Raw genomic sequence first — 13,469 nt, forward strand, 5'->3', positions numbered from 1 at the left:
CATTTACTTAATGGTAATGCATTGTGGAATATGAAAATTATGAGACAGTTTCAATAAAATGATCAATAATATCATGCACTTGTGTATGATGTTTGTGACAACAGGTCACTTCAAAAACGGTAAAATAAAAATAGCATATTGTGTGAAACACAGAGGCAGATGTCCACAACTCTGCAGAACAATAACAGTCACATCACAGGAAAGGAGTGTGAGCATGTATGTATGTGTGTTTATTTATGTGTTTGTTTTTATGTTTATTTGTGTGTGTGTTTGTGACAACCAACAGGTCAGTACCAACAGGTTGTCAGGAGTTTTTGTGCCAAAACAAGCCTATCAACGGCATCTGGCTTGAGAGATGCCCGGTGGCATGTAACCATATTCCCACTGGTATCAAATACCCTCTCCCTGCGCTGTGACCAGGTCTCTCCTCTTCCAACTAAATGAGAAGCTGCTTGCAACTTTCTTGCAAACAGTAACAGCACACTCAATACAGGGGTCTTTAATGCCTCTCTCTAAGAATAAAAACAAATATTAAAAAAGTTATAATAATAATAAAGAAAACCAACAATTCAGTTGCTCAGCCTAACACCAAAGATAATTTTGGCAATTATTTTCTAGATCTCGGTCAATTTTAAATCCACTTTAACGAAATTGTTTTCTTGCAATATATACTTTGTTTATTTTGGATGAATACATGATACACATATGCATGCGCACACACACACACACACACATACATACACACACACACACACACACACACACACACACACACACACACAGTTTTTAATTGCCTGAAACAATTATGAAGTGCTCTCTTGTGTTCACACCAAACGCAAAGCGAATTATCACCTCTTGTTACTCGTGCGAGTTTTAACCACAGGATCATTTGTGTTTATTCACCCCAAATAGTCAGCGAGCGACAGCAAACACATACTAGTCTCTACCCGGACAATGGGAGCCAGCACAGTGGTGTTACTGAAGCTCAGCCTGCCTGCCATCATAATGGCTCAGTCTTCCTGCTAACAACAGTCACACCAACACTTATCTGTAAACATAGAGATACATTATCAACTTTTCTTTCTTTCTTTCAACTTTTTTTTGCTGTAATAAACTGCATTAACCCATTTCACAAAACTCCCCCCAAAAATCTGTTGATTTACTGCACTTACTAGACGACAACTACATACCTTAAAGAGGTATGAACCCAAAACAAACTTTAGAACAAAAACAAATTAAGATTTTGCTGTGATTTAATTGAAAAAAGTGGATCAAATGGATGCCGAAATAACGACATCATGATGCAGATTTGTAAAAAGTCTGAATTCATGGTTTGTCAGGTCTGTCCGCAAGACGACAAGTAAACGACTTTTAAAATGCTTGGTTTCTGAGTGGAGTTCAGATCAATCAGGCTATATTTTGCAAACAATAACTGCTCCTTACACACTCAAACTAACATCATCTAAAGGCATAAATATGACAGCGACATTATTGTTTATACACATAGATATCTACATACAGTACAAATTTAAAATTATAAAAACTCACCGGCATTTAAGATGTTTGTTATTGATGGCAGCAGCTGAGGGGGGTGTGTGACTCTGGTATTAGCTCTGACTAAGTTAGGTTGAGAACCGAAAGTGAAGATGAATCAATTTTTAATCCCAAAAGTTTAAATAATAAACTCCTCCTGCCGGTAAACAGCTCTGGATTAGAGCAGAATCCATTGTGACTGTTGTGGTGGTCCGGTGTGTGTTTATTCTTCCTCCATCCCCTGGGGGGAGGACTGTTATCAAAGATTTTGAGAAATATGTTTCATTCTTATCAGACAGGAACCATTCAAAATAATATTGTATTATATCTTTTTTTATGCACAGTAAACCTAGGTGCTTCTAGATAACTTGATTTAATTGCTTTGTATTTCTCCTCTCTGCTCCTGAATGCGTTTTTACATAACAACTTTTTTGTATAGTTCAGTGCTGACTTTGGGAACTGTTAATAAAAACCAGTCTTGGGAACGGAGAGCAAAGCTGCTCATGCATTAGATTTGGGCTAAGGCTAGGCCACTTCATGCCACACAAAGGGGGAGTGTAAAAAAACAGTGGCTCTGATGCTCACCAGTCCTCAGCCTCCCCTGTTCCGCTTAGTGCACAGTCTCAGGGTGATGAATCCCCTCGATTCTGGTCATCATCCCTCTCTTCACTATCATCCGACCACACTTATCTAGTCCAAATGACATTCCGATGTTGTTGCTGTAGATCCTGGTGATGTGGATCAGTGAGTCGATGTCTCACTCATTCTTGGCATACACCTCGATGTCATCCATGTGAAGGAGGTGACTGATGGTTGTTCCACTTTGCAACTGGTATCTGTAGCCACTCTTTGTGATGATCTGGCTGAGGGGGTTCAGGCCTATGCAGAACAGCAGCGGGGATAGTGCATCACCTTGGTATATGCCACACTTGATGGTAACTTGTGCAATTGGCTTTGAGTTGGCCTACAGAGTCATTTTCCACAGCCCCATTGAGTTCTTGATGAGGGCTCTTAGTTTCCTCTTGATTTTGTACATTTCCAAGCATTTCAGTATCCATGTGTGTGGCATTGAGTCACAGGCTTTCTTGTTGTCAATCCAGGTGGTGCACAGGTTGGTCTGCCTGGTCTTGTAGTCTTAGGTGACTGCTCTATCGACCAGTAGCTAGTGCTTGGCTCCCCTTGTATTACTACCAATTCCTTTCTGGGCCTTTCTTCAGCTCACATATTGGGTCATGTGCTTGTTCATGTTAGCCACTATGACGCCTGACAGGAGCTTCCATGCTGTACAGAGGCAGATTATTGGCGAGTAGTTGAATGGAATCACGCCCTTCTGGGGATCCTTCCTGATCAGAACTATTTGCCCTTGGGTTAACCTGGGTGGGTCCCATCCATCAGCAGTTGGTTCATTTGTGCTGCCAGGTGTTCATGGAGTGCAGTTAGTTTCTTTAGCCAGTAGATGTGGATCATGTCAGGGCCCGATGCTGTCCAGCTCTTCATACCTGACACTCTTTCTTTGATGTCTGACATTGTAATGTCTGACATTGTAATGGATATATATATATATATATATATATCATGTTGCTTGCACAGATTTCCCGCGCTCCAGCTTCAGCTCTTCTCCTCACACTCAGGCTGCTTCTGTGCGCTCGTGGAACTTCTGCTCTCAGATTCTGCTCTCAGATTCTGCTGAGAAAGCAAGGGAAGTACAATAAAGCCCTGGAGAGCAGGAGTGGTTGAACCCGGTTAAAGAGTACCCGCCCTTACGGGACGCTCTAAGAAGTAAAGCGAACATGCCTGTGAGGAGGCAGGGATCATTTCATTGGTCAACAATATACCTGGCCTTCTATTGGTTTGGGGATTTTGACAGGGTTTTTGCAGAGGAGAAATCTGTGAGCAGAAGTTCCACAAGCGCACAGAAGCTGCCTGAGTGCGAGGAGAAGGGCTGAAACTGGAGCGCGGGAAATCTGTGCAAGCAACATTATATTTGAGTACAAGCACACAGTTTGAGCAGAAACAAAGCAAATCTAAGTGCAAGCAGAGACTATTTGAGAGCAAGGGGGTTTTGAGGGACTATATTACAAAGTTTGAAAGTGAAATCAATAAATCATGCTCTCAAATTGATATATTACACTCTTGAATAAAGATAGGAAAAAAGCTCCATAAAACACTCATCTCATCTCATCTTGTTACAGATAGCTCAGATCGACCTGCTCACTAAGCTGGGTCTGCAGCCTGATGGCATTGTAGGACACTCAGTGGGAGAGCTGGCTTGTGGCTATGCTGATGGCTCTCTCAGCCACAATGAGGCCATTCTGGCTGCCTACTGGAGAGGCCGCTGCATTAAAGAGGCCAACCTTCCACATGGAGGCATGGCTGCAGTCGGTAAGAAAAAGCAGTGATTTCTTTTACCATATTTCAACAGTACAATAGGCACACTGTCGAGAGAGAAGGAATTGCTTTTAAAATGTACTTGTTTGGAATGAAAACCATCAGAGTCAAGTATGTCAACTGTATGTCTGTCGAGATGAGAAAGGTCATTGACATTTTAATCACTGTGACAGTCTGGCTGACATTATCAATCAGGCTCTAGTTTTTCCATACATTGGGCTCATTATTTTGGGTTTTCATAATACAGTTAAAGAATCTATCTATGTAAATTTTGATAGTTGAAAACTATATTGTGTTTACATTGATAGTGAAAAGTTGTGTACATACCATGGAAAAATGTTGTAGATGTGATAGATGTGACACCTGTCATTTATAGTGCTAAATGATGATGATTAATAAGTGTCCAAAATCTCAATTTACTGCTTGCTACTGTTTATTTCTGTAAGACAGGACATGGACACCTCAATATACACATGTATAAAATACTGACAACACTTTCTTTTACCATATTTCAACAGCACAATAAGCACACTGTCGAGAGAGAGGGAATTGCTTTTAAAATGTACTTGTTTGTATGTTTTGTAGGGGTTTTTTGTTTGTTTCCTTTTTTATTGTTTATTTTTGGCACATCTTTTACCTTCTTTGCTTGCTGTCTGTGTTCCAGGGTTAACCTGGAAGGAGTGTATGGCTCAGTGTCCTCAGGGGGTGGTCCCAGCCTGCCACAACGCTGAGGACACAGTCACCATCTCCGGCCCTCAGGTCAAACATTCAATCATTCAGTCATTCTTGTTCTGTAGCCCTATTAACAGATTGGATTTTACACAGTCTAACAATGCTGACCTTGCTTTAGCAAAAAAATGTATTTTTCTGTTTCCTCACATGGTGAATGCTCACATAGTGTTTGTTTTGTAACTATTATACTACTGTACATGAATTAAATTAATTAAATTATTCTGACAGAGGACAGCCGGAAGAGAAATATGGGGCTAGAACAGTGACAGTTAAGTTTTTGCATTGAAAGTAAAATTTGGCATTGAAAACATGTGGCAGCTACAATTGTTAGATTAAATCTGTGAGACATTTATCTTCCAAAAGGAATCATATCATATATCAAAAATGCTGCGGAGACAGCATAAAACAGGTTTTATTTGCATAATATATTGGATAATATATAATCTACATGGTTACTTTATTGCCTGAAAAAATATTAAATCTTAATAAAATCACATATTAACAAGTACTAAAGCAAAAATTGAGTCTGGCTCAAAATCTCCACCATGATGCCATTGCCTTCAGATATCTTTGTCGGACTGCAAGGCATACTGGGTAAGGTAGGCCCAGAAAGGGCCCTCCTCTCTGTGACAAAACAATGACAGAAAATTAAAACTGAAAAACAGAAAGTTGAAACTGAAAACCAGTTACACTGAAAAAAACTGAGTGTAAAAAAAAAGCTCACAGAAAAAGACAGATATGAAGAAAAAATCTGATGATTAACATTGAAAAACACATCATAATGCAAAAAATATCAAAATAAAATAAGATAATAAGATTTTAAGATTGTAATTTTTTTAATGCTTGTGTTTTATTTTTCAGTTGAACTTTTTTCAGTACCAATACCCGTTTCAGTGCCAGTACAACTCTATTACAGGTGTTTCAATGCCAATGTTTCCTTTTTCAGTTCAGTTTTTGTTTTCAGTGCCAAATTTTACTGTATACCAAAATTTAACCGTTGCTGTTCTAGCCTCATAGAGAAGAATGAAGCAGATTATAATTAGTGGCCAACAGCAAGTTGTTGAATAGCGTAACAACTTAAAAGATGCCCTGATCCTTAAAACTATTGTATGAAAACAATGTCAGATTGTGCAAGCATGTTAGTATTTTATACAAGCATAATTACATTCCCTTTTACCAATCTAGTTTTGGCCAGTGGATATGTATTAACAGATGTGGTGTGTGTTTCATCAGGAAGCAATCACTAAGTTTGTGTCTGAGCTGAAAGAGCAGGGAGTGTTTGCGAAGGAGGTGCGTAGCGCTGGCGTTGCTTTCCATTCCTACTACATGGCTTCCATTGCTCCGACCCTCTTGGCTGCTCTAAAGAAGGTATGCAGCTCTGCCGTTTTTCAACAGTATGCAACAATTAAGCTCTGACTCCTGCTGTTACAGTCACTGCCATATACTTATTAGAATCTAACTCTGTTTGAGTGAATGATGTAAGTTTTGGCATGTCAGATTATTAGAATCATATATATATATATATATATATATATATATATATATATATATATATATATATATATATACATACAGTACTGTGCAAAAGTTTTAGGCACCCTAGATATTTAGATTCTTATCCATTATGCAATGCCATCAGGGAGGTTCATAGTTCATTCATGACATGAAAATGACCCCAAGCATACAGCTTCTCCATAAGCTGTATAAAGAACTAAATAAAGAACTATTCTCAGCAAGAAGAACGATGAGTCCTGCAGCAGATAGTATGGTATGGCCCCCACAGAGACCTGATCTCAACATCATGGAGTCTATCTGGGATTACATGAAAAAGCACCTGAGATGGCCTAAATAATATATCCACAGAAGAACATTCTTTCTCCAGGATGGTTAAAACAACCTACCTGCAAGTTACCATGAAAAACTGTGTTTGAGTGTACCGAGGGGAACTGCTGCTGTTTTAAAGGCAAAGCTGCTCACAGCAAATATTGATTTCATTTAGGTTTCTGCTGTTTACTCAACTTTGTATGAAGTTAATTGATAAATTAAAACAATTTACTGCAATATTTTTTAAGCATTCTCACTTTACTTTTAGTGCCTGAAACCTTTGCACAGTACAGTATATATATATACAGTACTGTACAAAAGTTTTTCATGGTAACTTGCAGGTAGGTTGTTGTAACCATCCTGGAGAAAGAATGTTCTTCTGTGGATTTATTATTTAGGCCATCTCAGGTGCTTCTTCATGTAATCCCAGATCGACTCCATGATGTTGAGATCAGGGCTCTGTGGCGGTCATACCATACCATCTGTTGCAGGACTCATCATTCTTCTTGTTGCTGAAAATAGTTCTTTGTGACTCTAGCTGTATGCTTGGGGTCATTGTCATGTCATGAATAAATTTGGGACCGATTGGACACCTCCCTGATGGTACTGCATAATGGATAAAAATCCAAACATCTAGGGTGCCTAAAACCTTTGAACAGTACTGTAACTATGGGAACTAATTCACCTCATGCAGAACAGTAGTGTTCCATGCTATTTGGCATATTTAAATATTAATAAATAATGTAATTTTGTGTGTAGGTGATCAAGGAGCCAAGGAAGCGTTCGTCCCGCTGGGTGAGCACCAGTATCCCTCAGTCTGAGTGGGACTCTCCTCTCGCTCTGTACAGCTCGGCTGACTACCATGTCAACAACCTGGTGAGCCCTGTGCTGTTCCAGGAGGCCCTCAGCCAGGTGCCTGACAATGCTGTGGTGGTGGAGATAGCACCTCATGCTCTGCTGCAGGTATACTCAACATCAACCTTCTTGAAAAGCAGCAGTTTGGTCACATTTTCTCCCCACATTAGCAGATCCTAGCTACTGTTCTTTGACAGCCTCTTCTATCTGTATCTGTATCTGTATCTGTGTGTTTGTGTATGTGTGTATGCACACAATATGTGCATATGTATGGACGGGTGACAAATGAAAGGAAAAACTAGTACAGGTCCGAATGCTCGACCCCTACAGCGAGTGGTTCCGGTGGCTCTGTTATGCTTTGGGGGACATTTTGCTGGAATGGTTTGGGTCCACTTGTCCCCTTAGAGGGAAGGGTCACTGCAAATCAATACAAAGTTGTTCTGAGTCGTCACCTTTATCCTATGATGAAACCTTTCTATCCTGATGGAAGTGGTCTCTGTACTGTTTTTTGCTTTAATTTGTCACTGGTGTGTGTGAGTGTGTGTGTATATATACACGCACACACACACACACACACACACACACACACACACACACACACATATATATATACATATATATATATATATATATATATATATATATATAAAATCTGCATGGCCTGCAAGGGTGGTGATGCGAAAGAAAATTTCAGTGAAGAGATGCAATGGTTTAAAAGCTGCTTGGAACCACTGTTATGAACTGCAGATTATCCATACATGTTTTCTACATCCTGTCGTCCTGCACACACAGGCCATCCTGAAGCGTAGCCTGAAGCACACATGTTCCATCCTACCCTTGATGAAGAGAGGCCACACCAACAACCTTGAGTTCTTTCTCTCAAACATTGGCAAAATCTATATGAATGGGTAAATGCATTCACAGACTCTTGGTGTGTTCAAATGCGTGGGGGGCTTGTACTCTTAGAAATAATCCCTGATTGCTAATATATGAATTCTTTTTCATGCACCTCTTTAGTATCAATTTGGATGGTAATGGCCTCTGCTCAGCGGTGAAATACCCCGTACCAGTTGGCACTCCCCTGATCTCCCCTCTCATGCAGTGGGACCATGCTCAGACCTGGGATGTCCCCAAGGTGGAGGATTTTTCCTCTGGCTCTGGAATATCCAAATCTGCTACCATATATAACATTGGTATGAAAGGCACATCTGGATTAAAAAGCAGTTCTGCATCGGCTCTCTTGTCATATTTAGGAAAACGTTTAACAGTGGTTTCTCATTTCATTGACCACTTTGTGTGCTTGTGTTCAACTCCCCTGTGACCAACAACAGACATAAACCCGGAGTCTGCAGACTACTACCTGATTGGACACTGCATTGATGGGCGTGTCCTCTACCCAGCCACGGGTTACCTGGTGTTGGCCTGGCGTACCTTGGTGAGAAGTCTGGGGGTTGTCATGGAAACCACTCCTGTAACCTTTGAGGACGTCACCATCCATAGGGCCACTATCCTGCCAAAGACTGGTGAGAGCAGCAGGAGTGTGTGGAGGTGGGGTGGGGGTGGGGATGGGGGTGGGGGTGGGGGGGGCGTTGGAGATAATTTAGTGTTTTTCCACTGCCAGGAACTTTCCCAGTGGACCAAGAACCTTTTGAGAATCTCAGGAGCCATATCTTTGTTTCGACCTGAGGTACCAAGGACTAAATTTAGTTAATTGACAATCCAGGTTCCAGGTGCTAAAAAAGTTCCTGCTCCGGGAGTAGTATGTTTCTAAAGATTCAGGAACTTTAGAGGTGTGAGTGAGGTTTGTAGGGCTGACCATCACTGATTGGTTAAACACAGACACCACGGCAAATATATTTAAGGAAAACAAGAAAGTACTAGATGTAGGGCTGGGCGATTTTATTATTTTTTCCCAGCCTGGGGTTGATCTATAATTGATTTTTGTCAGCATATTTTTGTGGACAGCTGTGAAAGAACCACCTGACCACCTGCAAGGTTGTCAACATTGTGAATAAGATACAGGCTGTCCCATACAGCTATGGACTGTCAGTACCAGATGATTTAACGAGGTACAGCATAGGGATCCAGTTTGATAATCAGTTTCAGCACAGACAGAGCAGAAAAGTCTGTTCACTAACTGATCTTCTGCTGTTTGTTTCTTTGCAAGACATCTGGCTCATATCTGCAGACTGCTGCAAGCTAACATTAGCTACCCAGCAGAGACAGGCTGAACAGAGTAGAATCAGGAAACTGTTCAGTCCACTCCCAGCAATTCAGCTCTCATAACCAGATAGAATACCTCATCAACAAACACAAATTGAGAGCACAGATCAGTGTGCAGTGGCAGTCTTGAGTCATTTCAAGCAAATAGCCTTCTGTAAATGCATGCACATGTAGTATAACAATTCCTGTCATAGTTAATGTAGCCGACTAATGTAGCTAGCTATTATCTGTTACTTTTCGAGTAATAACAACCTTTTGCACATATTGTAATGATAAATATATAACCATAAATAAATAAATAACTATCATACACTCAGCAAGTCATCGTCTGTAAAGAGTGTTCAGAGTTCAGAGTTTTCAGTCTTAATTTCCATCTCTGTACTTCTACTTTTCATTCATGACATCTTTCTCAAACATCACAGTCAGGCAACAGTAGATAGAAAGTGTGTTGTTTTTTTCCTCGTGTGAAAACTGTATTTCAAACACTGCCGTCATTTTTTAATCCACGATTGGTCTAATTTGCCTAATCTTTATGGTTATTCAGATGAGGTGAAAAAGCAAACAGGAATGTGCAAAAGGGACATTTCTATTATTTTCTCTAGTTTTTGAGATTAGTTCTCTGATTTCATAGTTTTTGTCTTCTCTCTTCACTTTTCTGTTCCTCTCAGGCTCTGTCCAGTTGGAGGTGCATCTCATGCCTGCCACCAACAAGTTTGAGGTTTCAGAGAATGGAAACCTGGCTGTCAGTGGTAGGTAATTTTTGTACATACAGTATTACTGAAGCAATTTAATCAGTTAATCAAATTTATTTGTCACATGTGATAATATAAGGTACAGTCGCGGTGAAATGTAATCCCATCAGTTCCTTCAATTTGTGCCTTAAAAAGAATTTAAAAGAATAGAAATAGAAATAAATATATGTGTATGATTTGAGGGAAAACAACAAAAACAAGACTCTTCAAGCCATCTTCTTGATGTACTGTTTACCTTGGGTGCTAGAGGTTACTAGCACATGGCCCCCAGAGGAGGACAGTCTTTACCACTGCCTCACTCAGCTTCCTGGTGGAGACAGACCTTGGTGATGGGCCTTTCTAATGTTTTCAACTTCACCTTGACCTTGACCTGGTGTATGAGTCCACCCTTGTCTGGGACTGCCCGAATAACCTTCCTCATGACCCAGGAGTTGCGTTGGGAATGGGGGGGGGGGGAAGTCGAAAGCGGCTCCACGGTCAAGTGTGTACACGGAGTACAGCGGGGGCACAAAATGTAGCCCTGGGGTGCTCTAGTGTTAAGGATGAGGGTAGAAGTGGTGTGTCTGCCTTCCCTCACCAGTGGGGGTCTGCCCGTCAGATGTACAAAGATCCATATGCACAGTGAGGTGTTTAACTCCAGGTCCTTGAGCTTTGTGATGAGCCTGGAGGGAACTATGGTCATAAACACTGAACTATAGTCAATGAAGAGTAATTTCACATATTCACACTTTTCAACTAAGGCAGTTTGAGGGCCAGTTCAGAGCCAGTGCCTAATCTCAAACCAGTTCTTCACATTTCAACAGCCAGAGAACCAGCCCACGGCCGGGAAAACTGCTTCCAGAGTGACACCAACTCTTTGCCAAAAATTGCTCCTTTGTAGCTCCACTCTTAAATGTGACAATGCAATCCTTCTAAAAATCTCTTCCCTGTGTTCCTTGCATCATTTTTAGGTAAGATCAGCATTCTGGAGGATGCAGCTCTCGATTCATTTCATAGTCAGATATGTCAGCAAGCTGCCAACAACGATGGTGACCCCAAAATGAAACTTACAGCACATGATGTCTACAAGGAGCTGCGACTGCGTGGCTATGATTATGGGAAGACCTTCCAAGGTATCCTGGAGTCTAACAATGCAGGTAAAAGTAATGTGTGTTTGTTTGTGTGTGTGTGTGTGTGTGTGTTGTGTGTGTGTGTGTACACTGTTACAACATCTGTCATTGTTTTTTTAAATCATTTTATTATAATCTAAACATAATGGACTGGGGGTGTAATGCAAACCTGCTATATCTGTATCATCTTGTCACACAAATATCTGTATCTCTTGCCTTTACTTGTATTCTTGTAAAACATCATTAGTCACAGTCCAAGTACTATTCCAATTTAAAGTCCACATAGGTTCAAGTTCAAATTTATTTGTCACTCAACCACACATGAATTCACACATATAGTTGAATGCAGTCCAGCTCCCATGATGCCCGTCATCATCCTGTGGAGAGCAGTCTCATCTTGGCCACCCCTTTAGTAATTTACAGCTGGCTAAGATGTCTCTGTGGAGTTTTGATATATAATTACTTTTGGAAGATACATTTTGGTGAAAAACTTTTGGTAAAAAACAGAATATTTGTTGCCGCCACATTAGTTTGTCTGAAGGTAAAGTTTGGAATAGAAGAATTTACAGATATTATGCGCCAGTGATTGAGACAAAGTAATTCAAAAGACATCACTTTTTAAATTTTCATCTTTTTATTGAACAGTACTGCCTCTGTAGAATTTAGGGTCCTTATATATAAAGATATCAACACATTTGATTAAAAATCATCTATGTTAGATTTAGTAAAAAACCAAAGACAATGGGACTTAATGACTCCAGACAGGTCTGTGGTCTGTGGGGTCAGTGGCCCTCCACCTCATTCTCCAGCAACTGACTCTTCAGGAAACTATGCCAGGATCCTGTTTGTGGACTTCAGCTCCGCCTTCAACACAATCACCCCAGTTCCCTTGCAGGACAAACTCTGTCAGGTGAATGTACCTGACACCTCCTGCATGTGGATCACAGAATTCCTTTCTGACAGGAAGCAACATATGAAGCTGAGACCAGGAGGCAGAGTTGCAGTGCTACACGCTACTCTGTGATTCCATTAGAACAGGCATTCTGAACCAGTGGGCCATGGCCCACAGGTGGACTTCAGAGTGCCATCTAGAGCGCTGTGGAGGCAGAGGTACTGCCAAATGGTTAAGATAATTTTTTTTGCTGGACCGCTACAGTGGCACCAGCCCTATAACCGCAGTTGTCTGTGAGTGAGTGAGTGAGTGAGTGAGTGAGTGAGTGAGTGAGTGAGTGAGTGAGTGAGTGAGTGAATGAATGATGAAGGTTTGCCATTGGTCAGCCCTCCGTGTTGGAGTTTCCTCATTGGTCTTTGCTCTTTCAAAATGAATTGGCACAAGATGATGGAAGCGGAGTGACAAAATTGGTGTGCATGCCATGGGGGCAAAACCAAAATCTGAAGCACCTTATTGATCAGTACAAGTGGGTGTGGCCTATCACATATTTACTCATAACTCAAGATGACTGAGCAATCCTGATTAGTTTTGAGTTTTGTTCAAATCCGATGAAGGGGGGAGGAACTCAAAGAAGGAACTTTGAGTGCACAATTATTGAAATGCTGCAGGCTTTCTGATGATGAAACAAGTGTGTAATTGGTCTCTTTCCCTCTATAAACAGAACTAAAGTAGCTGAAATGAGTTTGCTCACCTTTGTGAAGCCTGAAACCCACTTGTTGCTCCTCTCGACTTTAATTTTGGCTGATTTGACCTGCTTCTTTCTGCTGAGCGCAAAAAGGCTTGAACCTGTGAATTGCCGCTTGCGGCTATATTCATTATTATTATTATTAGTCGTCTTCTTCTTCTTCTTCCGGTTCCCCTTAAGGCTTCGTCCTTTTTCCTCTTCTATTCTCCCTGTACACAAACAGCTGCACCTCCAGTCATCAGTCTGTCAAGCTCCTGAAGTTTGAGGATGACACCACCCTCACTGGGCTCATCTCTGGTGGGGGATGAGAACGCCTACAGGTGGGAGATTGACCATCTGTTGACTTGGTGCGCACAAAACAACTTGGAGCTCAGTGCTCTAAAGACAGTGGATATGGTTGTGGATTTAAGAGGGAG

General features: G+C 41.0%; 1 protein-coding gene across 6 annotated transcripts in view; it reads left to right on the top strand.

Annotated features, from left to right (window-relative positions):
• Positions 1-13,469, top strand: part of fasn (fatty acid synthase) — a 77,622-nt gene that overhangs the window by 30,692 nt on the left and 33,461 nt on the right. For all 6 annotated transcript variants that reach the window (XM_042396389.1, XM_042396388.1, XM_042396393.1 and 3 more), the window contains 9 exons: positions 3,726-3,915; positions 4,586-4,680; positions 5,887-6,021; positions 7,237-7,440; positions 8,125-8,240; positions 8,350-8,525; positions 8,664-8,855; positions 10,224-10,304; positions 11,258-11,443. In XM_042396389.1, the coding sequence (XP_042252323.1) occupies positions 3,726-3,915; positions 4,586-4,680; positions 5,887-6,021; positions 7,237-7,440; positions 8,125-8,240; positions 8,350-8,525; positions 8,664-8,855; positions 10,224-10,304; positions 11,258-11,443 (1,375 nt within the window). The remainder of the gene's footprint in view (positions 1-3,725; positions 3,916-4,585; positions 4,681-5,886; positions 6,022-7,236; positions 7,441-8,124; positions 8,241-8,349; positions 8,526-8,663; positions 8,856-10,223; positions 10,305-11,257; positions 11,444-13,469) is intronic.

Source organism: Thunnus maccoyii, chromosome 20 (assembly GCF_910596095.1).
Source record: "Thunnus maccoyii chromosome 20, fThuMac1.1, whole genome shotgun sequence".
NCBI classification, from domain to species: Eukaryota; Metazoa; Chordata; class Actinopteri; order Scombriformes; family Scombridae; genus Thunnus; species Thunnus maccoyii.